Source organism: Ambystoma mexicanum, chromosome 6p, assembly GCF_040938575.1.
Source record: "Ambystoma mexicanum isolate Mex_15411 chromosome 6p, UKY_AmexF1_1, whole genome shotgun sequence".
In the NCBI taxonomy this organism is placed as follows: Eukaryota; Metazoa; Chordata; class Amphibia; order Caudata; family Ambystomatidae; genus Ambystoma; species Ambystoma mexicanum.
Genome location: NC_090935.1, coordinates 1,544,849,052 through 1,544,876,633, shown reverse-complemented (window position 1 = coordinate 1,544,876,633; position 27,582 = coordinate 1,544,849,052). Strand labels below are relative to the sequence as shown.

Genomic DNA, 27,582 nt, shown 5'->3' with positions numbered 1-27,582 from the left:
TTTGGAGGCTATTTAAGCCACACCCAGACAGCAGCTCATGCTTCGTGTTGTTCTGCTTCCTGCAGCTTAACGCTCACCGTGTCTGCTCCTGCTCCTGGACTCCAGCCACGCCCGCCTCGAACCTGGAAGACCTGCAAGGAAGGAAGAGAAGAGAAAGGTGAAAACCAAGGACTATTTCAAACTTCTTACTTGCATCCGGAATCTTCTCGCCAGCATCCCTGAAGAAAGACTTCCATTTAAAAGCATCCCGTTGCTCGCTGCAGCGCCACGCTTCACTCACCTGTCCTCGAGACAACTCCCGGCTCCATCGCGGCTGTCAGCATCGGACGCCACATCTCTGCACCTAGGGGAGAGAGGAAGAAACAAAAGGTGAGCAGAAGGAACACAGAAGGAAAGCCTGATTAACAGCCATAATACTTACTGGCTTTTCTTCCACATTTCGGGTCGGCGCCGCCCCGTTGGCAGGTACCGTACCCCGGCCCCTATGGGGAAAGGACAAGAGACATTTCTGGGGAATGATAAGGATATTTAGAGGGATCGCCCTCATCACTACTCACCTCGGCAGTTTAACCCCTCGACGCATCGCCTTCATTCTGCACCTGAAATAAAGGACGGATCACAGGTTAGAAAGACAACATAGAGGGGGCCTCACTTGAACTTTGAACTTTCATACTTATGGTGCATCGCTCAGGAAAGTCAAGTGGATTTTGCCAGCGCCATTCTGAAAACCAGTGAAGTAACTGGACGAACGCGCGCCCCTGCACCAGAAGCAGGATGGAGAGTTCATCCTTCCAAACCATAAGGTGAGCTTAAACCGGGGTTTGGAGGAAGTTAGAGAGGAACGAAGGTGGAAAAGGGGGGAGCTAGCACACTATTCTGCAGACTGTTAATCCCCTTTCTCATCTGCAGAAGGATATTCCTACGGGCCAGGCAAGCACGATTTGGAGGTCCTGTCCAATCGGTGTTCCGGGTCCTGCGCATCACGCTAGAAGAGGCCACAGCAATCCAGACTAGACCAGCGCCCCCGTGGGAACCAGGTGAGCGGTACAGGTACTAACAACTGTAGGATGGGAAGAAAGACCCAACTCAGCTCTGCGCTCTGATCGACGTGCGTCTACCTGTAGGGCAAGATCCACTAGTTCCTGATACTGACTAGGCACAGAAGGAATCACTGCTAAGGCATCTTTCATTGCATTATTCAACCCCCTATAGAATATGACCACCCGCTTGCTTTCTGGCCATGAAGTCTCGGCGACCAATTGGTTGAAACGGGTGATGTAATCTATCAAGGTCCCTCTACCCTGGGTTAGCTCTAACAACTCCAAATCCCTAGACTGTGCCTTGTGTCGGGTATCGAAGACTCGAGACATCTCTAGAACTAACAAATCAAAATCATAGAGAACCGGACTATTGTTCTCCAGTAAAGGGTTAGCCCAAGCGGCAGCTGTCCCGGCCAGGTGAGAAAGGGCAAAGGCCGCTTTAGCAGTGGAATTAGGAAAGGCCAGAGGTCTACACAGGAAGTGTAACTCGCACTGATTGATGAAAGTCCTGAACTTCTTGGGGTCACCTTGATAAAGTTCAGGAGCGGCCAAAGGGGAAGGGGTTGGGAGGACCACTGGAGTTGGAGCTGGGGTACTTGCCAACGGAGGAGGTGTGGTTGAAGTTGCAGCATCCCCGAATTCAGAGTCTGCAGGAAGGGAATGCTGAACACTCTGTATGGAATCTAGTCTTTGGTGAATCACCGTATTAGCGGCGGCCATATCTGCCCTTAACACTGTAATTGCCTGAACTAAAGCAGCTATGGGTTCTTCCGTGGACCCCTGCATTATCTAACACGACTATATGGCTTCTCAGTCTGTTCTGACTTGAGTGTCGTGTAGACCGTTGAGACCTCCGTCCCCAAGTGACGCACAGGGAAACCAAAGAATCCCGCTGTGCGACCTTTGGGGCCACAGGTGGGAGATGTTACTTCCCGGATCCACGGAACCTCTAGAACACCGATGCTGCTGCAAAAAGAACGAGGTTATGTACCAGGCAATTACAATATATCACAAGAATCAAAGGATCTGAATAGTCTTACCTATCCGGTGTTTGGAAAACCCAGGAAACCTAGGAGGGAGGTTCGAGGCTCAGATGAGACGGTCCCTAGAACAAGAGGAACGCCGGCAAGCATGGATACAGGATAAGCCACCTGTATAGCTGAAGGCGTAACTTGAATCCCAAAAGGGAAATAGCGTAGAAGTTCAACAAAGTACCAAGGGATGATCCGAAGACAAGTGAGGGTTGTGTCGAAATCCAGTAATAGGTAAACAGTTCCAAGCAAAGGTACAAAAGGGTAATCTGAAGGAGTCCAAGTGAGAGTTCCAAGATCAAGGTAAACCAATAGAGTTTATCTAACGTAGCACCAAACAGGGTCTGAAGACAGCTGAGAAGCAATGAGTGCTCCGTGCATCAAGCCTTATATACTGTGCGTTTTGCGTTTCGGGGTCATGTGACGTCCACCAAGGTCACGTGGGAAACGCCGGTGAACGATCGGCGTGGAGGTGTTCCGCCGCCCCTTCTGCTGTATGCTCTCCATGGCAACTGCCAGTGCAGGAAGGGCTGCAATCGAGCCCGTAAATCGTACCTGGTACGGAACTTTCGGTCCTTTGGGTAAACCGAATCACATGAGCCTCGAACCCTGGAGGGAGTCGTGTGGGAACCCGAGGAAGGTGTTGGGGAGATGTGAGCAGTGTTCTGGTGTGCAGTGGATCGGTGTGCAGAGGATCGCCTAACATAGCCCCCCCCCCAACGGCCCACGACCCCGTGGGCAGGACGGGTGATCCTTATGGAACCGGGCTACCAACGAGGAGTGTCAAGATCCAAGGTGGAAACCCAAGAACGCTCCTCAGGTCCATAACCCTTCCAATCCACTAAATACTGGAGCCTACCCCTAAACCAACGGGAACCCAAAATGGCTGACACTTCAAAAACATCAGGGGAGGCCAGGGACACCGGGGCTGCTGGGGCCCGAAGGCGGGAAGAATCAGGACATGGCTTGAGGAGAGAGACATGAAAAACAGGATGGATTCGCCAAGAACTCGGGAGAACCAGACGAAAAGCCACTGGATTCACAACCTGAGAGATCACATACGGGCCAACAAAGCGAGGCAGAAGTTTCCTACAACCCACCAGGCGAAGGTGACGGGAAGACAACCATAACCTGGAACCCACCGCAAGGGGAGGAGCAGCCAAGCGCTTGCCGTCAACACGGGACTTCATAGAGGCCTTTGCTTCAGTAAGATGGACCAAAGTACTAGCATGAACAGCAGACAGATCCCTAAGACAGGCCGTGGCCGCAGGATTCAAAGAGACAGAGGTGTCAGGGACAGGCAAGACCTTGGGGTGTTGGCCATAGAGGGCGTAGAAAGGAGAAAAACCTGTAGCAGAATGAGCCGCGTTATTGTATGCGAACTCGGCAAGCCGTAAAGCACTCAACCAGGAGGCCTGCTGCTGCAAGATAAGACACCGAAGATACTGCTCCATAGATTGATTCGTCCTTTCAGTCTGCCCATCAGTCTCAGGGTGATAGGCCGAAGAATACCTGGTATCGATGCCAGGTAGTTTAGTCAAAGATCTCCAAAAACGAGAGGTGAACTGTGACCCACGATCGGAAATAATGACAGAAGGAAGCCCAAACCCGAGGAAGGTGTTGCAGTGTTCTGGTGTGCAGTGGATCGGTGTGCAGAGGATCGCCTAACATGCAGAGACGACGTATGAACTATGGGTTAGTGAAGAAAAGGCTGCAAGAGGCGGGCAACAAATATATGCTGATGTACCCGGCGAAACTGAAGGTGTACCACAAAAACAGAGCCCTGTTCTTTGACACCCCCGAAGATGCAACAGAGTGGATGGATGCCCAGAACTGCCTGTCGGAAACAGACAACCAGAAAGAAGACGGATCAGATAAGTAAGACAGCGACTGCAGCATTCGGGTGCTGTAAAACCAGACACTGGGACTTGAATATAAGATAGGGCGAGGCCAGTTGGGAAAGACATGAGATGGGTTGAATAAGTAGATGTGACCGGGCATGGCGCACTAGTTCAGAATTGCAGGAGACTCGATGGATTCGTTCTCACACCCCTATAGATAGTTTAGGTAGGTTACTGATGGATCGGTAACTCCCTGCTGGGTTCCTAAGATCGGAATCACCAAGAAAGGACCAAATGCGGGATAGCCTGAGATCCAGGGATGGAGCTGGGCAACAGTTGGGAACGGAAAGGGCGGGGGGGGGGAGTTGGGAGGCGTGCAATGAACTTAGTGAGATTAGGGAGCGGGGGGACAGCTGGAGGGTTTATGTTGAAATTGGACAGGGAACGAGCTTACATCCACGCCAAGCAAAATCGAAGAGAAGGACAAGGAGGGAGGGAGAAGGGATAAGATATGGATGATAATGGGAGACCTTAGAATAGTAACCTGGAATGTCAGAGGCCTCAACAGCTACCTGAAGAGAAATAAGGTAATGACGTACCTGAGAAGGCAAAAAGTGGATATAGCCTTATTGCAAGAAACCCACCTCACCAAAGAGAAAAAGAGGTGGTAAAGAAAAAGTGGAGAGGGACCACCATAGGAGCAACGTACTCGGCTTACGCCAGAGGTGTGATCATTTGGGTGGCGCCACATGTGCCCATCCAGATGCTACAAGCCACCCTGGAGCCGGACGGGAGGATGGTAGTGATTTGGGGGCTTTTAGAGAGCAGAGAACTGTGTATCATAAACATATATGCCCCTAATCAAGACACAGTGGCCTATTTTAAGACACTGTATAGTAAAATCAGCCCCCACATAGGAGGCATGGTTATATGGGGTGGGGACTTCAATTGCACACTGAATCCCAAAATGGACAGGTCAGATACAAAATTAGATAAGCCCACCCCCGCAGCGAAAACGCTACAAGCCCTGCTGAGAGACTTTGGGCTGGAAGACAATGGAGGCAGCAACACCCGAATGATGGGCACTACTCACACTATGCCGCCCCACACAACCTGTACACGAGACTGGACTATATGTTCACTGCTCCGGAACTTGGGGAAAGAACGGGTTCAGAATATAAGGTGAGAATATTATCGGACCACTCCCCTCTGGTCCTGGCGTGGCGACATCAGGCCCCCAGAGCCAAGATCCCAACGTGGAGGCTTAGAGTTGAGGCATTGAAGGATACTGCATTCCGAGAGGGCTTAAGGGAGGATATAATTGGGTATTTTGAAAATAACACAGGAAGCGTGGAGTCAGAGGGAACCGTATGGGAGGCCTTTAAGGTGGTAGTGAGAGGGGCGGCCATATCTAAATCTTGAGGGCTCCAAGGAGGTATAGAGCGAGAGTTACAAGAGACAGAAAAGAAACTAGAAGTAATTATGAAAAGAAGGGGCACCTCACAGGAAGATGCCGAGTAGGTGAGCCAATTACAACAGGCTTGTGGTGGGCTCTGGGAGAGGCTATGCAATCTGAATGACAAAAAATACATCGAAAGGCAACATGCAGGGGGGGGACAAACAGGGGAGGCAGCTTGCATGGCTATAAAAGAACAAGACACCAAGATCAACAATCAGGGAGATAAGGGGAGAAGCAGGCCAAGTCTGGAACACCCAAGAGAGTGTGAACGAGGGATTCCTTAGATTTTATAAACACCTCTATGAAGACGTACCTAAATTGAATGAGGAAGACAGGGAGAGCCTGGATGTCCCAATCACAATAGAGGAACTAGAGACAGTGGTAATACATCTGCCCACGAGCAAAGCCCCGGGGACAGACAGGCTCCCCAGTGAATTCTATAAAACGTACAGACAAAACGTGCTCTCCCCGCTATTGACAATGTTAAACGAGACCTTTGAGAAAGGGAGACTGCTGGAATCTCTGAGGGAGGCGGTAATTATTCCGCTTCTGAAACCTGACAAACCAAGCACAGAATGTGGGTCGTACAGTCTCCTGTCCATGCTAAACCAGGACAGTAAAATTCTCAGGGCTGTGCTGGCGAACAGACTGAAGAGGGTAATAAACAAACGATCAAACCGGATATATCCCGGGTAGAAGCATATCCGATAACCACAGGAGGCTCCACCATATCATAGAACAGGTGAGGGTGACCCAAGTGAAATAGCAATAGTCTCGTTATATGCAGTGAAAGCCTTCGATTCTGTAAGGTGGCCTTGGATGATGGCGGCCTTGAAAGAATACGGGATGGGACCAGAGTACCTGCGGTGGGTGAAAATGGTATAGCTCCCCAACAGCCAGGGTCAAAACGGGAGTGATAATTTCAGATAAATGGCATCTCAGCAGGGGCACGAGACAGGGCTGTCCATGGTCCCCGATGCTGTACATCCTTGCACTAGAACCATTAGCGATCTGTTTGAGACAGCAGTACAAAGAAATAGGGGTCTACACTAAGGGGGGACCGCACTTGATAGCATTGTATGCAGATGATATGCTGCTATACCTGCGGTACCCAGAGGAAAATTTGCAATACATCTTGGAGGTGACGGAGCGCTACGCGACTCTTTCGGGCATAGCGGTGAACCCCAAAAAATCATGCATGTTCCCTCTGGGGAGGTACAGAGGGTCCCACGGGAGAATGTATCATTCTTACAGATAGCCTGGCAGACCAGGACATTCAGATACCTGGGGATTAAGATATTCCACACGATCATAGACGAGCACAAATATAACACGGAGAGGGCAGTGGAGGGTATTAAGAACAGCATGGGGTTCTGGGCAAAGCTCCCCCTAGCCATGGTGGGAAGGGTGGCCTTGCTCAAGATGGTGGTCCTGCCCAGGCTACTACACTTCTTTGCCAATATCCGATACATGGTGCCCAAATGCTTTTTTATTAAACTCCAGAGTTTATGTAGAGGTTTCCTGTGGCACAACTCCAGAAACAGAGTATCCCTATGGAAATTACAGAATACATATGACAGAGGGGGCATAAACCTGCTGAACTTTGAGATATACCACCTGGCAGGGCAGCTACAATATTTTTCTAGGTGGCTGGCTGGCGGAAAACGAGACCGCAGAATCTAGATTTCTGAGGGGTGAATGCGTCCCTTATTTCCTAAAAGAACTGATATGGCTGCCCAAATCAGAGCTGTATGGGTGATCGAGATTGCTGGATCTGGGCTGGAAGACATGGCGCAAAGCGTGCCGAGCTGTGGGTAACACAACCCCATGCTCCCCGCAGGCGCCACTTGTGGCGCTATGCGGGGTGGATGAGCAATTAAGGAAAGGGATCCGCAAACACTGGGAGTCGGTAGGCCTAGCGACCTTGGGAGATATATGGCAAGAGGGAAAGGCATTGGACTTCCAAATGATAGTGGACGAAACCGGGGTACATACGGGGCAATATATCACATATACGAGAATTATTAAATGGGTGAAGGAAACGTGGTCCGAAATAGCACTAGCAGAACAACCTGACACCGCCATAGAAATGTTGTACGATATCTCGGAGGGAGGGCACGAAATATCCCGGATCTATGAATTGTTGATGTCTAGAGGGGGTAAGGAGTTGCTCCAACTGAGACGGGACTGGGAGGAGGAAGCAGGAGAACCCATGCAAGACGGGCAGTGGGAAAGAGCCCAGAGATATCATAAAAAGGTGTCTAGGAATGCGAGGCTGCAGCAGATTCAGTTATATGTCACCCATAGGGCCGACATGACCCCCCAAAGGATCGCCAGATTTGGGAGTACAGAAGCACAGAAATGCCCCAAGTGCGGCGAGGTGGATGCCGGGATGATCCATATGTTCTGGGCGTGCCTGGAGGTGGGAAAATTCTGGGTGGAAGTCAAGCTACGACTATCTGAAAAGGTAATTAATCTAGATGTGGAATCCGTATGGGCATGCATGATGGGTGGATTTATCAGACCGTGCAACCTGAAACATGTTTGCAAACTCAAGGACCTGGCCTACATTCTGGCCAAAATGAGAATAGCCATGGGCTGGAAAGCAGCCCACAGACCCAGATTAGAGCTATGGTTGAACAATCTCCTGAAATGGGCAGATGCCGAGACAGTAGCATGGTACGAGGTAGCCAGCAGAGGGGAAGATGATGAAGTGGGACCTCTGATAGCATGGAGACAGATGGTAGCCACATTGTCGGGATCCTCGCATGCCAATTCCAGTGAACATGACACGTCTGAAAACGGCGAAGGGGATTAACCCCAAGAGAAAGGAAATCCGAGGACTGAGGTGGAAGCTCGAGTTAAGGTGGGGTGAGGGGGGAAGACGGTAATAAATAATATGCAAATATATGCTAAGAAGCTTGTAACCGGAAATGTTGGTGTGATGGTTATGTTTGGTTTGTTGTAAAAATCAATAAAATGTAATAATAAAAAAACAAACTTGAACTGTGATCACTTGTGTCTGTCTTTACTGTTGCCACCATAAGTTCCTTACAGTTGTAACCGGCAAGTATCAGGAAGAGCGTTAGGCTCAAAGGCAAAGGATCAGGGGTATTGCAGACATATTACAGAAATAGCAGTAGGCAGAAAATCAAAATCGGCGTGTGTCGGGTATGTTATATAGGCTATAATGCCAAGATCAGGTACGTTATAGGCATTTACAAGATTGGCGATGTGAAAACAGATAAAAAATTGCATTTTTCAGGGTGCAGGCTGCATGTTTAGTGTTGGGCAAAGAGTTAAAGATGGGGATGTTGCAGTCGTGATTGGAGGTCACATCAGGCACGGTAGGGTGAGGACTGGATGTCATAGTAAGGGGGCTTTGGAGGCACAAAGCGCTATTGCTGGGTAGGTAGTCATCGCTGGTGAGGAGTTTGTAGGGGCATTCACACAAACCGAAGGTTCTAAGCAGTTGCTTTGCATGAGCGGAAAACTTTAAAGTGGGCGCGGAGGATGACATGGGTACAGATGGGCGATGCATTAGTGCATGTCTCAAGTAGATAGTAGATGAATCTAGCTTCTTCTTACCTTTGCAGGCTGCGGGTAATGCAGAAGGAGGGAGAACCAGGCATGACAGGATCTGGGTGAGCATTACAGGCATGCAGGATGGGGGCGGGGGGAACAGCGGACTCCGTCCAATGGACAAAGGCATGGCAGCAGACACAGACCGGCTCAGATAGGCAGAGACAGGCTCCATGGACCTTATAGCCGGGCCTTGGAGCAGGGCAAGCTTCACCTCCCCACTCGAGGAAGGCTGGCCATTTCCAGGTGAAATGAGAGCCAATCGGGGCATTGGTAGCTGGGAGGTGTGGCAAAGGCAGGAGGTCTTTGGTTGTTTTTGGAGAGGTCTGTCCCGGGAGGATAGCTCAGTGGCAACATGCTCGTCTTGAAAGTAAGACGACACGGAGCGACACAGGTTCGATCTCCGGGTCCACGCTTAGAAACTTCTGGGTATTAAGCGCATTATAAATAATCTATCAAATATCATATCATATATCATGGCAGTGGCCATCTTTTCAGGGGGATTAGCCTCCCCAGTTAATGTAGGAAACGATGTGGCCTAAGCTGGGAGATAGTCATTCATAGTAGGACATGGGAAGAAGACCTACATCATCTATACCTAGTTACAAGAGCCTTATGAAAAGCTGGGCTCACAGCCAGCCCCAAACAAATGTCACTTGGAAGAATCTTCAGTCAAGTATCTTGGATTTTTGGTGGGTAAGTGTTAGGACACAAGGGCTAACTACAGTAGTGGTGGCTTGACACGTCGTGATGCAATTTAGACTTTCTGACAATATGCCCCTCAAGAGTACAAAAGGACAGATTGAGGTGAGTACTGTCGAAAATATGGTACACCCTGGTACTCCAACAGCTGGCTGCAAGAAAAATTAACCAGATATTAACATGTGGTTTAAGGCAATTGATTCTCCAAAGCAAGATGCTGAACTGATACTCACAAGCAAGAAAATCAGACTGGGACTGAATAGTTCCGAGTTAGATTGGTGAGTACCCTGAAAACAAGAAAAGTAACTATTACCAGAAGTACAGGATAGCAAAAAGAAGGTAAGAGCCAAATGGTTTTGTGCTTCCAAATGAGTGTCCTGGGTGGATGCTGCAGAAGAGCTGGGAATGGAGTGGCAGTCCTGGAAACACAATGTCTTGTTTTCCTATACGCGCCGGCACGAGGACGCCTAAGGAGTTAATTGATCCAGGCGCTGTTGCGCTGGTATCCTTTGATCCTTGCGCTGATGCGCCAATGTCCTTTGATCCTTGTGTCGATGCGCGAGCGTCCGATGTTGAGTAGTGTCTTTGAAGTTCCAGAATGAAGATATGATACAGGTAAGACTTGAGGAATTAGGTGTATGCAGTCCGTGGATGTTCCGAGTTCGGCGTTGAGCAGGTAAGAGTTAAGGGATTAGACAAATGCAGTCCGTGGACGTTCTGGGTCTGGTATGAGCAGGTAAGACTTGAGGGATTAGACGAATGCAGTCTGTGGACGTTCCGGGTCTGGTATGAGCAGGTAAGACTTGAGGGATTAGACGAATGCAGTCCGTGGGCGTTCCGGGTCAGGAATGAGCAGGTAAGACTTGATGGATTAGACAAATGCAGTCCGTGGACGTTCCAGGTCTGGTATGAGCAGGTAAGACTTGAGGGATTAGACGAATGCGGGCCGTGGACGTTCTGGGTCAGGTAATGTAAGAAGATCGAAGGTAATGACAAGAAGGAAGCAAGGAAAGTCACAAGGCAGGCCGGGGGTTCAAGGAGCCAAGAAGACAAGGTACAAAGTTCGTAGCTTTGAAAAATGACAAATTCAGAAGCACCGCCGTGTGCGGGGGCGAGACTTTAATACAGGTCAGCTGACCACACGCACAAGACGGCGCTGTAGGCCTGAATACCTAAGTGAATACAACAGCTGCCAGCGTTTCCATGGCAACCCATAGCGTTCTGTGAAAGGACGCGCAAGAAACAATACACCACGGCTTCGAGGCTTTACAGACATCATCGATTTGGAACGAAGACTGTTTGCTCCCCTGGGGCTTTTAGATAGTTTGTTCTTGTGCAAGCTCAATCTATGATGATCCAAAGAGGCATTCAATGGAACCCTGACAGTAATGGGCAAGTACAACCCCAAAGTGAGAAGATGAAAAACTGTTCAGGAACCTCCAGTGCCCAAAACCAAGAAAGATCTAGGAGCTTTTTTTGGGTTTGGTGGGGTATTCTAGATGATTCATCCTCAGTTATTCTCCCATCACGTCTTGCCTAACTAATAAACTTAAGAATGGTAGAACCCCAAAAGATCAAGTGGAGAGATGAAGACCAGCTATGTTTTGGTAAATTTAAGAATATTCTGTTCAATTAACCAGTGTTGAAGAGTTCATTTTACGGACATATACTTCACATGTCGGATTGGGGGCTGTCCTTTCACAAGATCACAATGGCATTGAACACCCAATTCTTTATATCATTAGGAAACTATACCCCTTTATGTAACCATTGAGTTGGAGGCCATAGCTATAAAGTGTACAGGTACATCTTTTAAATACCACCTCACCGGCAGGATATTTAGATTGGTCACAGATCACTCTCTGTTAACATGGATGAGCCTCTGCAAAGACACCAATGCATGGGTCATGCGAAGGTTCTTAGACATGCAGCCCTATTGTTTCACGGTAGAACACCGAAAACAAAGAGAACAGGGAAATGTAGACTTCCTTTCCCGTTTCCCAATAGGTGCTGAGAGTGCCAGCAACATTAGGGGAAGGGTATGTGAAGAAACTGTTGGTGTCATCGCTCCTTTCCCAGTGGTGGCCTCTCCCCATGTAGCCAGGGAATGGCAGCGGCTACCTGCTCCTGACCCTGGCGGTGCCTATCTGAGGGAGGATCACATGGGGGGGAGGCAGCCGGTGGGAGGGTGTCATGATATCATCGGACAAGACATGGTAACCCCCTTTTTCATTTGATGATACCCCTACCATTCCCATGCATTAATGGGATATTGTCATAATTCCCCTCACCCACCTAGGAAAGGTACTGGAAACACTTTCACAGGATCTGTATATCAGTCCTTAAAATCTGACTTGCCTATCAAGACTCCTTGAAACACTTTTTCAGACTCTGGATACAAGTCTTTCAAATTTGACTTGGCTTTCAAGATTCCGGAAAACATCTTTTCAAACTCTGCATACAAGTCCTGAAGAACTGACTTGCCTTTTAAGATCACTGAAAACATATTTTCAGACCTTGCAAACAAGACATCAGAAACCAACTACCATTGTGCTAAAAATGAAAGTACTGTGACTAAAAAGATGAGCGGGGTAATGAAGATAACTGGGAGCCAGGAGCACACGCCGCACTCTAGTTGCTACAGGAGCAAATCTGATGCTCGGAGATTTAAACCAGCAGACCAGCTGACAGGGGCTCGAAGACGCTGGCTGGAGAACGCTGCTTGTCTCCGTGCTGACTGAGGAACCATGGGGCTGGGCTGGTGTCCATGGAGCCAACCGGCTCGCAGACAATAAAGAAGGGAGCGGTTTGCAAGAAGGAGTATGCTGCGAGAATGCCAGAAGCAAGCGGAAGGCTTCTGGGTGTTCGCAGGTACTCGAAGGCGGCCTCCATGCCATGAAAGCCCAAAGGAACACAAAACAAGTATGTGGAAGCCGCGAGAGACAGAGAAGCAGAGGAGGCGAGAGGGAACAAAAACCCTGATAGATTGCTGCAAGCTTGCTATGAGAGAAATCACATATGCCAGCATGTTCCGGTGAGTCCGCCCAAGGGAAGAGGGGACGCCGAGGCATATTGGCAGCCCTGCCCAAACCTAAGACATGTAAATGGAATATATGAGAAAGAGATCAAACAAATTAATATACTTTAAAGGTGCTAAGCAGAAAAAGAATAAGAGACAGTGAAGTTTGTGAGTTTATGCAGTACTCTTATGAGAGAAGTGCTGGCAGGAGAGTATACCAGGCAGATTAAAAGTGCAAGAACACATATGAGAAGACTGTAAGCGTGTGCAGAGCCCACATGATAAAAGCCCTGGCAGGAGAGTATACAAGGCTGATGCAAGTTGAAAGCCTGTTGATATAAGAAAAGCACCGGCAGGAAAGCACACCAGGCATCATCGAGTTCAACAGTGAGTATTGCACATATTCAAGGAAGTCCTAATAAGGATACATCAGGATTAGCAAAAAGAGTGTGGAAACATATTAAAGGAGAGAGAGCACTTGGCAGTAGAGTACCCCAGATATCCTAACAAAATACAGACTAAGTTGTTCTGATTACCAATTGTGTTGTGGATCAAGAGAAACTTAAGGGACCGATATTCTTGAATATAAAGCAGAGTGAAAATAAATCCAGGGGAAGGGAACCACCCTCTGGAACAAGGAACTATATCCTTCTGGAACATTTGTGTTGGAGTTACACATTTCCTTTTTGTACATTCTTACACCATTCAAGGCCAAAAGACATTACCCTTTTCACATTAGAGTTAATTTTGTCAGAATTTGAGGATCAGAATAGTACTTTGGACACAGGACTGTTTTGCTTTGGGCATTCTGACAATAACAGGCCCTTAGTTCTGGTTTTAGGTAGAAAAACATCTCTTGGAGCAGGGACAGAGAGGCATTTCCCCCATCCCCTTTTTTATTTAATAAAAGTCTTTGACCAAAATCATGATTCCTGTGTTTCCGAATCTCATTCCTGGCTCCTTAAACTGTATTTAGTCTGTCTTTTATTTCCAGACTTTGGATCTTCTTTGTTTTGTTATATTATATTAATGATCTTAAAGAGCCTTGGTTACATGTGCGAATTAAAAAAATTGATAGAGATGTTTAAAAAAATGCATCTTGTCTTAATTTTATTACATGTTTATTTTAGTACGGCGCTTGTTGTCTGTGTATCTTTCACCATTAGGATCCAATCTGTGTCATTATGAGAAATGTATCACTTCAATTAGTAGCACCACTTCTGTTAAATCCAGTCTGTTTACCCACCTGACATTGTGAAATGATCGACAAAAGAAGTATCCTAGATCAAGAACAAACCAAAGATGTTAGCCTTACAGGTCACTTCTTAGGACTAATCAACCTACTTTTCAAATGGAAAAAAATGTCCTGTCTCAAAAGAGATATTTACTTACATTATTGACTATGGAAATGTTCTGATCATTTTGTACTTTATTCTTTTTCAGATTGGTGTCATTACAGACTTAAGAAACCCTTTCCTAAAACCAAGGCATTGGGCAATGATTGAAAGTACAATTAATGCTACCTTGCTGGATATTGAAAATCCATTATCATTGGCCAGACTGATCGAACTGAGAGCTTTTGAGTTTGGTGCTCAGATCCAGGATGTTTCTGGTCAGGCTTCTGGGGAAGCATCCCTAGAGACAATTCTGAAAAAGGTATGTCTGTGATGTAGACATGAGCATAAATATAAATTGCAAAGGAGGCTCACATGTTATGTTGGAAAGCATAAACAGGACACTTTGGCCCAGGGAGGAAATAATAGAATAGGAATCAATCAAACATTCAATACTTTCATTTGTAAAGCTGTATCACCAACACTGCAGCTGGAAGTGTAGAAGAGTGGTAAATTAGTGCTGGCATGCTTACACAACTGCTGTTCCGCCAATCCCATATTTTTCCCTTCCTTGCACTTCTTAGCTAGGGGTGGACTGACAATGACATTGAAGAAATAATAAAGCCAATCCACAATTGCTGAAGCTTGTTGATCGCTCAGATAAAACATATGCCATGAAGATGTGTGTGTGATACTAACCATGCCCCATATCCTGACATGGATTTTTAGTGTGAGGGATGTGTGAGAAACCTTAAGGTGTCTCCCAAAGTAGTCCCCGGGGATCTGTTATCCAGGTGGCCAGGACACAGCCATTGCTATTGGATCCAGTTCCTGGGGGTGGACCAGTGCAGGAGGATCACCTGGATGGGGGTCCTCGGGGAGTGGAGCGTGAACACCGATGGGTGAGATGCGGTATTCCCCTTCTCATAACCCCTCTTCCCTATCCTACTACATAGGATACTCAACCTCTATATCCCTCTACCCCCCTTTTCCAACACAAACACTTTCACACACCACGAGAGACAACAGACTAACATTAGGGCCCTTTACTTGACATGTCCCAACACAAGGGTCAGGCAATTGACCAGAATCACTCACACCTGACGGCCCTTTCCCTTCCCCACAGGATTAAAAGGTAGAGCATGAGAGCACACTACGAGCAAGACAGGCAGCACGACGAGACAGCAATCCCAGGGTGGCAGTTCGACAAGAGGAGAAAATGGGGTGATGGGGAGGGAAGTGACCTTGCCCTTTCTGACCCAGACACGCGATTCCCCTGTGGAAGAAATTGTAAGACCGCAAACAAAAGCTAACGTGTGTAGCAGCAGATGTCAACGGTACACGGAGCGTGCCTACACTGATAAGCAGGAGAACAGAAGGCGCTTGCTACCGTGGTACCGTCCTTGACTCTAGATACAAGGAAAGCCAAGCAGTTCATCAAAGCCGCTGAGTTGAGGGGAGAACCGATAAGACACCAAACTGTGTTGAATGAAAATATCAAGTTAAAGAAAGTTCAAAGAACTATGAAGGTCGTGGGGGAAAGCAAGCTGAAATGGTCCGACACCACGTGCATGTATGGCGAGAGACTCTAGTTGGTGCCCCATTTTTGTTGAAACTACTGATACCAGAAGGCCATGAGAAGAGCATCAAAGTGGTCATACAGAGGTCTAGCAAAATCCGCTGTACAGTCGAAAGTCTGAGTAGCAAGTAATGGAAAGCTAAGGGAAACGAATCCCGCATGGTGAGAGAAATGATTGGCAAGAGTGAACTCGACGGAGGGATGCTGATAAAAAGGGGAGGAGACTGATGCCACAATGAACATTTTTGTTGACAAGAGTGAACCCGACAAAGGGAGGTGCACCGTGAGCTGTTTAAAAATACATTACAAATTGTGACTTTAACAGGGAAGATTATTTTAAAATCTCTTGGAATACAAGCCATAGTGAACCCGGCAGAGGGAGGCTAACGTTCAAAAGGGGTCTGAGCCCAGAAGAGGCGGAAACAGGGGTGAAGCGGCATCACCTAACGTATAGATGAAAAGGATCTCTTTTGTTTGTTATTTTGCATGCAGCAGGTCCTCGGAGGCAAGAGACATTTTGTAGAAAAGCGTCATAACCTCCAGGGTCCTGGTAACTGAGAACAGAACTGTAGGCTTGTGCTGTGAAAAGCTAGAGTGTGTGCTGTGTTCCGGAGTCCCACCTTATCTCGTGCTAAAAACATGGCGAAGGGAGACCACTGGTTACTACATCCTGACTTTTCATTTGTGAACACTTCTTTCTTTCTCAAGAACCTTGTCCCACACTTTTCTGTATTTAGCTGAAAGGATTGGAAATCAGTTTTTTTTTAGTATAGGCCCTTTTTATTTTGACAAGACTCCACTAGGACTGCCTTATTATTATTTCATGGTTGTATCTTGCTCCCATCTTAGATTTAGGTTTAGATTAGGCGTTTTTCTAACCTATTTATACAGTTTAATAAACACCCTTGAACTGTGATCACTTGTGTCTGTCTTTACTGTGGCCACCACCATAGTTCCTTACATATGGTATTAGGAGTGGGATGTGACTCAATTCTAACTAATTGGGGAACCCTACAATTTAAAAAACGTAGAGTGCCTCTAACCCTTCCATCGCCACCAAGGAATCAATAGGGTTTGATATCTGTAGCAGAATGGAAGCTATTATCCCCCCTGGGAAAAGAGGAATGATTCCTACCGACTTGGTTTTAATACCCCCTTTGGGGTGTTACATAAGATTGGCCCCAAAATCTGGCTTACATGGATGCTTGGGATAGATGTCTTAGTAATTGTTATTGACCCAGACTTCCGGGGAGATGTGAAGGTTCTCCTACAGAATCATGGTGAGATTCCCTTTGAGGTACGTTGTGGATATCAAATTGCCCAGGGAATTTTGGAAAGTGCTTGATTTCCCCTGTGTAAAGAAACTGAGCCAGATAAAACAGGCAGAGGAAACTTAGGTTTTGGGGAAGCTGATAAATCCCATAACATTGAAGAAAGGAAGGGAGAAGAACCTACCATCTATCTCGACCTAGCCTTCGCCCAACAAAATGAACCAGCTCTCGCTGAAGCTTTTTTACAAGCAATTCCGGATAGAGAAGGCTTAGATAAGTGAAGTCCTTTTTTTTCTTAAAACAAGCATTGCTTTATAGACTAGAGACATCTATGGAAGTTCTAGTAAAAACACAGCTGGTAATACCCAAGAGCCACCGGAAGGTCGTACTAGAGATTGCGCATTCCCATCTTACCGCAGGTCATTTAGGACAATGTAAAACACAGGCACATATAAGTGGGAACTTTTACTGGCCAGGTATTCACTCTGATATAAAAACCTTCATCCAGACATGCGAGATCTGCCAAAAGACCAGCGCCCACATGCCATTACCTGCCCCTCTGAATCTGTTGCCGATCATAGAAATCCCCTTTTCAAGAATTGGTATGGACATAATTGGACCCCTAGAGACATCTAGACTAGGTAATAAATATGTCCTTCGGATTGTAGATTATGCGACCCGTTATTTAGAGGCTTTCCCAATGCAGAATAATACCACCCAGCAGATCCTCAAACACTGTATCGTATTTCTCCAGGGTAGGCTTTCCCAAGGAAATACTAACAGACCAGTGTTAGTATTTTATGAGTAAACTTATGGCCGAGGTCAAAGAGCTACTACACATTACTGCCTTGCGAACTTCGGTGTGCCATCCCCAAACCGATGGTCTGGTAGAAAGATTCAACAAAATCCTGAAGATAATTTTAAGAAAATTGTTAGATGAGGACGGGAAAGATTGGGAACGAATGATCCAGTCGGCATTATTTGCAGTAAGGAAAACCCCTCAGGCATCCACAGGCTCCTCTCCTTTTCAACTACTCTATGGTAGAGAGCCCCGAGATGTCCTGGACATGCTCAGGGAAACCTGGGAAAAACGAGAAGAGGCCCCCATTCCCATCTCGCACACCGCCACCAGAATGCGTGAGCATATGAAATTAGTTTGAGACTTAGTTTGTACTCATATGGAAAAAGCCCAGAGCCAACAAAAATCTGCTTATGACAAAAAAGTGAATCTAAGATCATTTCCGAAAGGACACAAAGTGCTAGTCCTCTTACCAGCCTCAGAGAACAAACTTATCTCCAAGTGGCACAGACCTTATGAGATAATGAAACGGGAACCTGTACTTATAAAGTAGCCCAACCAGACAGAAAACAAAGTCCATTTGTATTATATAAACCTCTTGAAAGAATGGAAAGGGAACCTGTCAGCTACCCAGGCCAACATACTAGCCTGTCTGGTTCCCAAAGAAATAGATAACTTTGACTTAATTCCTCCCGAGCTATCTATCCAACACCAAGAAGACCTAAAAGACGTTGTCTCATTTCCCAATGTATTCTCAGAAGAACTAGGAAGAGTAAAAGGCACATACCACTACATTAGAACACCTAAAGGTAAAGTTGTTAATTTAAAGCTGTGCAGACTCCCAGAAGCCCGCAAACAGATAGTGATTGAGGAAGTCAACAAAATGTTGAAAGCCAATATCACTGAGCCCTCTTCAAGTCCATGGTCCTCTCCTATCGCGTTGGTTACTAAACCTGACCGTTCCTGGAGATTCTGCATTGATTTCCATTAAGTCAATGCCATTTCGGACTTTGATGCCTATCCCATGCCACGCATCGATAACCTAATTGATAAACTCAGATCAGCCACCTTTCTATCTACCCTAGATTTAACCAAAGTGTACATGGGCTAGATTAGAAAAAGACTGTGTTCCCAAGGCCGTTGGGACTGTTTCAATTCAAAGTCCTTCCTTTTGGCTTACACAGTGATCCAGCCACTTTCCAACACCTCATGGATCAAATCCTACAACCCTATTCCGATTTCGGTGGAGCTTATATTGACAATATCATCATTTATAGTAAGACGTGGAAGGACCATCTCTTCCATCATGAAAGTCCACAGAAAAACTGGTGTAACTGCTAATCCAGCTAAGTGTAGATTGGCCAAGTCAGCCGTAAATACCTTGGCTTCTTTGTAGGGAATGGGAATGTACAGCCCCAACATGAGAAGGTAAAAGCCGTCTTAGACACACCAACCCCCAAAACCAATGGAGTTCTTAGAGCTTTTCTCAGGTTAATAGGGTATTATCGTAGGTTTATCCACAACTTTTCAGACAAAACAGCCCATCTGACAGATAAACTTAAGAATGCTGAACCCCAGAAACTTCATTGGAATGACTATGAAGAGATATATTATAACACCTTGAAACAGACTGTGTGCCAGAACCCAATCCTGAAGGTAGTTGACTTCTCTAAAGAGTTTGTCTTACAGAGAGATACCTCCCTTACAGAGTTTGAAGCCGTCCTGTCTCAGGGTTGTGATGGATTAGAACATCCCATATTATTCACAAGTCGCAAGCTGTTCCCATGTGAAAATAATTACTCTGTGTTAGAATTAGAGGCCCTGGCCATCAAGTGGGCCATCATTCATCTTAGATACTACCTATTGGGATGAAAGTTCACACTTGTTACAGATCATTCACGCCTAGTTTGGATTAGCCAACACAAAGACTCCAGTCCTTGGGTCATGCGATGGTTTCTAGACCTACAACCCTATTATTTCACTGTGGAAAACCGAAAAGGATCAGGGAAACGTGGATTTTATTTCCCCAGTGAAACAAACATGGCTACATGGCATGGAGGAAGTGTATGTGAAAAATCTGAAGGTGTCTCCCCATCTAGTCTCTGGGGATCTGTCATCCAGGTGGCCAGGACACGGCCATCGCTATTGGATCCAGTTCCTGGGGGTGGACCAGTGTGGGAGGATCACGTGGATGGGGGTTACTCAGGGACTGGAGCGGGAACACCAAATGGTGAGACGTGGTATGCCCCTTATCACAACCCTTCTTCCCTATCCTACTACATAGGATACTCAACCTCTCTACCCCCCCCATTTCCAACACAAACCCTTTTGCACACCACAAGAGACAACATACTAACATTAGGGCCCATTACCTGACATATGCCAACATAAGGGTCATGCAAAGTCAGGCTATTGACCAGAATCACTCGCAGCAGAGGGCCCTTTCCCTTCCACACAGGGATGAAAGGTGGAGCACAAGAGCACACAAGGAGCAAAGCAGACATCATAACGAGACAGCTATAAAAGGGCGGCAGTTCAAGAGGAGGAGAAAAGTGTCGAGAACCAAAGGGCTTGTCAAGGAGAGACGCGACCTTGCCCTTTCCGACCCAGACCCGCGATTCCTCTCTGGAAGAATTCTTAAGACCGCGTACAAAAGCTAATGTTTTCTGCTGCAGATGTCAATAGTACATGGAGCGCGCCAAGCAGGAAAGCCAAGCAGTTCATCATAGCCGGTGAGGTGAGCGGAGAACCAATAAGAAACCGAACTATGTTGAATGAAAATGTCAAGTTAAGGAAAGTTCAAAGAACTGTGAAGGTCATAGGGGAAAGCCAGCTGAAAAGGTCCCACACCATGTGGGTGTATGGCGAGATACTCTAGTTGGTTTTCTATTTTTGTTGAAACTACCGATACTGGAAGGCTGTGTAAGGGCCTTGAGAAGAGTGTCAAAGTGGTCATACAGAGGTCTAGCAAAATCCTCTGTACAGTCGAAAGTCTTTGACCAGCAAGTAATTGAAAGCTAAGGGAAACTAATCCTGCATGGTGAGAGAAAAGATTGGCAAGAGTGGACCCGACAGAGGGATGCCGATAAAAAGGGAGTAGCCTGATGCCGCAATGAACATTTGTGTTGACAAGAGTGAACCCGGGAAAGGGAGGTTCACTGTGAGCTGTTTAAAAAGACATTAAGAATTGTGAATGTAACGGGGAAGATTATTTAAAATCCCTTGGAATACAAGCCATAGTGAACCCGGCAAAGGGAGGCTAACATTCAAGCGGGGTCTGATCCCGGAAGAGGGGGACCTCGGGGTGAATAGGCATCACCCAACGTATAGACGAAAAGGAACTCTTTTGTTTGTTATTTTGCATGCAGCAGGTCCTCGGAGGCAAGAGAATTTTTGTAGAAAAGAGACTTAACCCCCAGAGGTCCTGGTACCTGGATCGGAACTGTAGGCTCATGCTGAGATAAGCTTGACTGTGTGCAGTGCTCTGGAATTCCACCTTGTCCCATGCTAAAAACGCTAAGAAGGGAGACCCCCGGCTTCTACACCCTGACTTATCATTTGTAAACACTTTCTTTCTCAAGAACTTTATCCCACACTTTTCTGTATTTAGTTTTAAGGATTAGCAATAGGTCTTTTTAGTATAGGCCTTTTTATTTTGACAAGACGCCACTAGGATTGGCTTATTATTATTTGATGGTCGTGGCTTGCTACCATCTTAGATTTAGGTTTAGATTAGGCATTTTTCCAACCCATTTATACAGTTTAATAAACAACCTTGAACTGTGATCACTCGTGTCTGTCTTTACTGTTGCCACCATGAGTTCCTTACAAATGTGTCTACAGTGCATGGTGCCTCCAGGTTCTATTGTGTACCCCGGCATATGTTGGGCATTCTAGGCCCTTAATGACACTGTGTGTAGCAGAGACACAATCTTATTACAATAACTACGCAGTAGGGCTTCAAGAAACTAAAATTAGGTTTCTTGATGCAGGTAATAGATTGCTAAGAAAATGGTTTACGTTGGGGAAAACATGTGTAATTGTAGCACAATATTTGATAGTGTTTACTAATGGCAACAGAAAGTATATTCATTTCTAGATCCACCTGATAATGGAAACCTACCAGTAAGTGACTGGATAACCCTGTGCTAAATGATTGAGATATTCACTGCCTCAAAACCCTTCTTTGTCTTTTGTGATGCCACCCTATTTTGAATCCAAATCCCACATGTCTCTTCTTCCTTAGTCTCTTCTACCTTGTGTATTGATATTATTTGTTAGAGTATATAACTTTGGAAGATTGTAATGCAAAATACAAAGCCGGAGTGTCTCAAAACTGAAAAAAAGACACTATTAGTACCCTGGTCTAACAGGCCGGGGTACTAATAGTAATAAGCCTGTGGTCCCATCTCTCTTTACATGGTGGCAGTTTGGGAGCAGACGTGCCGGGACAGAAGTGTTTCTGGCGCGTCCGCTCCTGAAAAGGACCAAAAAGAAGGTAAGTCGGGGGTGGGAAGGGAAATCTGTGGATGGGGGGAGGTAGGGGACCACTTACCTTGTTCCCTGGCAGAGAAGATGGTACCCCATGTGGTAATACCCCCCCCCATTCCGAGCCTCCTCATTGGCTGGTAGGCTGCCCCCACCCTCCTCACCCACCCGCCGCCAGGTACTGTTAGACTACTTTGGACATTCTTTTACACCCTCTCCCTGTAATCAGTGCACTAAGCAATATTTAAATGCCTGGAGGATTTATTTATGTCAAGTCAGGATTCAGAATTGATAACTATAAAAAAAACTATATATTTGTTTAATTTTAAAAAGACTGCTGCCAAATGAAAAACCTACATGATGACAATTGTGGGCTATCCACATTTTGTTTAATGAAAAAGCAACCACTTTGTCTCCACTTGACACTGCTTTTCAGAATGTCCTATTCAGCTGGTTTAAATATGACAGACTATACATTTGAAATAATTACCACTATAATGCCAGCAGAATACTTGATGGCATGCCAGCCACGAAGTTCCCTGTCACAGAACTGATGATCATAGTTCATGATCAAGTTCGGTGGTGCAGTAAAAAAGTGGTAATAATTCTATTATTTTGACATTAAAGTGGAGGAGTTACCTCCATCATGATACCAAAAATGAGTGCAATTACTGCTCGTGTTTATGGGGATTTTGGCACAATTGAGTCCTATGGACTCCAAAAATGGGTATTAACACCGCCTTGCCACCACTCGTAATCTCATGATAAATCCACGTAATAATTACCACCAAACGCGTAATGAGGCCCCATGGTAATTTTCAATTTTAGTGTTTGGAATAAACCTTGTTTTATACCTCACTTGACAAATAAAAAAGGGAAGATTATAAAAGGGGGAAATCTGATGTATAATCGTCATTGAAATAGGTTATGCTTTTGTAAAGAGTATGGCAGAGTATGATAGTCCAAATCTGCATATCAGATTATTCTGCAGAAAAAGAAATTATTTTATGAGCAAAAAACTTTCTGCAGATTTTAGAAATCGCTTGCTCACTTTGAAATGTTTGGACAGTTGCAGCAGATTTGCTCTCTGTAACTATGAAATTCCGACTCTGCAGAAGTATGACAAAGTTTTCCGTAGATTCGGACTGCCTTTAAATAAGACCTGCAGAGCTTATGACTGGTGGTGCCATATGATAAAATGCATAAGCAGATCTGATGCAGAGAAGGGATAGAGAAAGCCGTAAGGATACAATGAAGCGAGAACATGGGAAGACTTTCAACTGCCCTGGCATGGACTAAGGCAACCAAAACGTGATGGATAGACACTATTTTTGTATCTCATATGTGCAATTTCCAAAGTTCCTCCTGGTTAAGAAGCATTGGGCAAGTATTTCCATTAATTAGATGTTGCTTTTCTCTATGGGCCTCTTAGTGTGCCATGTAAAGTGATATATAACAATGAGGCTCGCCATTTTTCTTTAAGGTTGAAGACGCCTGGAAAGCTACTGAATTCACTTGTATTACACATCGTGATTCGAAAGATGTTTTCATCCTTGGTGGAACTGATGATATTCAGGTAAACTTTAAGAAAGACAGAAAGCAAATTTATTCGATTTGGGTGTAAACAGAATGGATGCAAATGTACCTTTTGACGGCTACAGAACAATGTTTCACAAAATGAAAAGGGTGGTAGGATAGAAAAGGTTTCCAAAATGATTTTTTTCAGATATCTTACTGGTTCCAGTTTCCTGTCAATAATGATCTTTCTCCTGCCTGAGACAGGTTCCCAAACCGGTTTTCTTAGATCTTCTACTTTTACATATCAAATATAGAAGTTGCACAAGGAGTTTCTTCAAAAGCAGTTGGCAGCACTTTTTCGGTGATGGGTAACAAGAACCAGGCATTCTGCATGAGTATGAATGGCAGCACAGTAGAAAAAATACATTTATTGATTAAAGCAGGTTTTGTGTAACTTCTAACTTGTGAGTGTTAAGTAAGATGTTCGTATCAATGATGCATCTTCCTGACCTGTGTCAACCCCAGAACATTTTGCTGGGCTGGTAGATTATTTTTCCCTATACCTGAGGGTACCCTTTTCCACATTCAGAGTCTTTTTCTCTTTTTATGGGTGTCACTTTTAAGACTCTCCATAGTGTATTTTTAATGTTATCCTCTTAGACAACTTTTGGAACATACTGCCTATTGTTGCTGGGTTGTCCTTGGGGCTCCCCTTTTAACTGTCTCTGGCTAAACGTGTAAGAACTACAGTTCCCAAGGGTAGAAAGGATTTTTGGATCTCTTTTGCATTTTATTGGGCGAGACCAGCACACCCACCTGGAGTGCTGTGGAGATACTGGGTATCCCCTTTCTCATTCTAAATATAACATTTATTTTACAAAGACAAACTTACCTTTAATGGCTGGTGGCAGTGAACCTTTTTATTAATTCAGTGCATGTTTACGTCCACAGCCCCAGTAAAGGCACCCACATGGGTGCTCATTTTTCCAAAATGGCCCGTCTTCTTTTTCTGTCTTCTTTTTTCACCATTTTATCATTGCTTGTACATTCTTGTTCCTTCCCCAGACATCCAGCACAGGAAAATCCTTTGTGTTAACTTTATTTTTGGCGGGAGACCTTGGCCAAGCTCGCCCAGGCTCCAGATTGTTTGTGAAGGCAGGAAGCGAGTAAGGAGTCCAAAACTCTGCAGCCCTTTGTCTTGCATCCTGACTGCAAAAATCCAGTTCAAATTGGGCAGCTGGCTGTCCTGAAAGGACTGCCAACCCCCCAAGATTGAATGCTGCATAGCTGTTTGATTGGCTGGGTTCCTGCATAAAATTCTGATCCTGGAAGCTGAAGAGGTAGTCGACCACTGGCATCAAAACCAAAGAGGATGATTTAGAAAACGCGGCTGAGATGATTTCTAGTGACCGGGGAGCCTGCTCTGTAACCAGAGCCTGCTGTTACCCTTCCTTCCAACCAACCTGGGGACTCCGACAATGAGGACCCTGACCCAGAGCATGGTGAGACCCATTAGACTCAAGGAGACCTGCATTTTGCGCCATCCCACATAATGTTGCGATCTTGCTGAGCTGCTATATCCCAATACCCTGGGAACTCGAGCCATTGTGTGCTGCATGGTCTTCCGAATCTTGCTGGACCTTCAGAGACATAAATCGAGCTCAAAATCTCCCCTCATCAGAGTGCTTGACCTTGCAAACGATGAGAGTCTGACCAGCGATATACTGTCTTTTTCTGTGCTCCTGAAAAGATGCCAAATCCACAGAGATGCATCCAGCTGCAAGGAAAATGTTGGCTGGAGCCTTCTCCCATGATCCCTGCTGCAAAAGTCCTTCCAAAGTCCTGTCTTCCGTATTCTTGACAAAGGAATCCATCGACCGGGGGTTTTGGCTGCAGATCCTGAAGTCCTCTTGCTGCAACTCCTCTACTGTGCTGAGGTACTGTGTTGCCTGGGGTATTTTACCTACCTTAAGCCTTTGTGATTTCTGTATAGCTTTTTGTATAGCTTTGGGTGTTTTCTGTGATTGGGAAGCCACTCATCCAGTTCACCCAGGCCCACTGCAGAATCCTCCTAGGGTGTCTTCTCGGAAGTCCCTGGACCCTCAACTAACTTTAAAGTGAAATACCTACTTGTTTGAACAGTCGTCCTCTGGAACTCTTGCAACTGAACCCTATCTCACCATGCCTACAGCTGGCACCTAGACCACTAGGGTTCCTCTACTACCTCTGAGTGAACTTATGCTATAGAATAAGGCAAGGACTGGACAAGAAAGGGTGGTGCCTTGAAAAGAATAACAAGTATTCAAAAGTTACTTACTTGTAAAACAAGTTGGTTGGTAACTATAACTCTGACAGTGCATAGTTACAAACATTCTTACTTACCTTGAATGTATGTTGCACTATTCTGAAAAGTATATATAAAGTCAAGTTACTCACCTGTGAATTTGGTTGTGCCTCTTCCCCAAATGTAATGCTGTTGGTTTCACTTTACTTTTCCTGTTAGGATAAATGTATGAGTGTCCCCAATTGGGTCTTGCGTCCCCTGACTTGCTGTTGTCCTGTCCGGAATAAGTCTGCCTTAGGTTATACTTAGCTCTATGTTGCTGATAGCTCCTTTTCAAAAGTGTATAGGTTTTACTTACCTTGTATTAGCTGTGTGCCATCCTAAATCAAGTTAAGAGTAATTGCTTACCTTAATCTGGTCTGATCTGAAAATCAAACTGTAATAATATATTACAACATTAGGTTTTACCTGCCTAGAATAGGTGTGTGCCATTCTTGAAAAGTGTTCTTAGGTGTAGATAACCTTAGTCTGCCTTGAGCCATCCGAAAATAGTCTAATAAGTTCTTACTGATCTTAGACTGTGTTTCACTGAGCTAAAAACTAAGTGTAATTGTTTATTACACCAAAAAGTCCAGCCCGCCTAGAATAACTGTGTTACCCTGAACCCGAGTTATAGGTTTTTACTGGTCTTGGAATAAGTGTTCCCCTATTCTGAAAAGTTTATTTTCCAGTTTACTTACTATGGGATTTCTTGCTGAGCGTTAAGGTACAACTGCTAGGGTCTACTTGCATTACTTTAAGTAATTCAAAAGTAACTATTGGGTTTGGCTTCCCTAAAACTACGGTTAGGTGTTTCAAATAATGTCATATGCTTTGGCTTGTGTACTTTAAAGCATAGTGTTGTGTTTCTATATATTGTGGTTATATATAATGTGATAGTACTTGCTTACCCAAAATTTCCCTTGCACTACTTGTATTTAAATAAACAATTTATTTTTACAATACATAGTGTTTCAATGTTTCTTTGGACCATATTTGTACTACAATTTCTTTGTACTGATTATAAAGCCCTCTCCCTCTCCTAAGATAAGCCTGGCTGCTCAGTCTACGCTACCATATACTCAGCCGGTACAGTGTTCTACTTAGAGTGAAGTCTTGTACTGTTTCAGTTGAATAGTTTTACTAAGCCCTTAGTTGGACTTCAGAAAAACTGTCCTAACAGTAAGTTTATTTATTTATTGGACATGTGTAAGGCGCCTATACACAAGTGTTTCCAGAAGCCATGAGGTGGAGGGCAGGGGAGAAAAAACAAGTAGGTAACAGTAAAAACAGTCCTAGTAGGCCATGTTACATTCAGACTACCGAAATGCAGTGACAGTAAGTGCAGGGGGGATAGTGGACAGGTCAGGGAGGATGGGGTGGGATGGTGTTAAAAGTGGATGGAGAAGTGCAGATAGGCAGGGGCTCCGGGGGCTGGGCAAGTGCAGAGGGGAGCCCAGAAGGACAAGTGCCAAGGAGGCGCAGGGTAAGGGTTGGCTAGTGCAAGGAAGGGGTGGACCAGATTCAGGCTAGATGGGAAAGTGTGCCTGAGGGCAAGTGCTGGTTAAGGGGTGCTGGAGTAGAATGGACGAGGAG

The 27,582-nt window shown here is 45.6% G+C and overlaps 1 protein-coding gene across 1 annotated transcript in view; it reads left to right on the top strand.

Moving 5' to 3' along the window:
• Window positions 1–27,582, top strand: part of DNAH6 (dynein axonemal heavy chain 6) — a 3,423,448-nt gene that overhangs the window by 1,534,443 nt on the left and 1,861,423 nt on the right. The window contains exons 19-20 of the mRNA XM_069626424.1: window positions 14,118–14,330; window positions 23,629–23,721. Coding sequence (XP_069482525.1) covers window positions 14,118–14,330; window positions 23,629–23,721 — 306 coding nt within the window. The remainder of the gene's footprint in view (window positions 1–14,117; window positions 14,331–23,628; window positions 23,722–27,582) is intronic.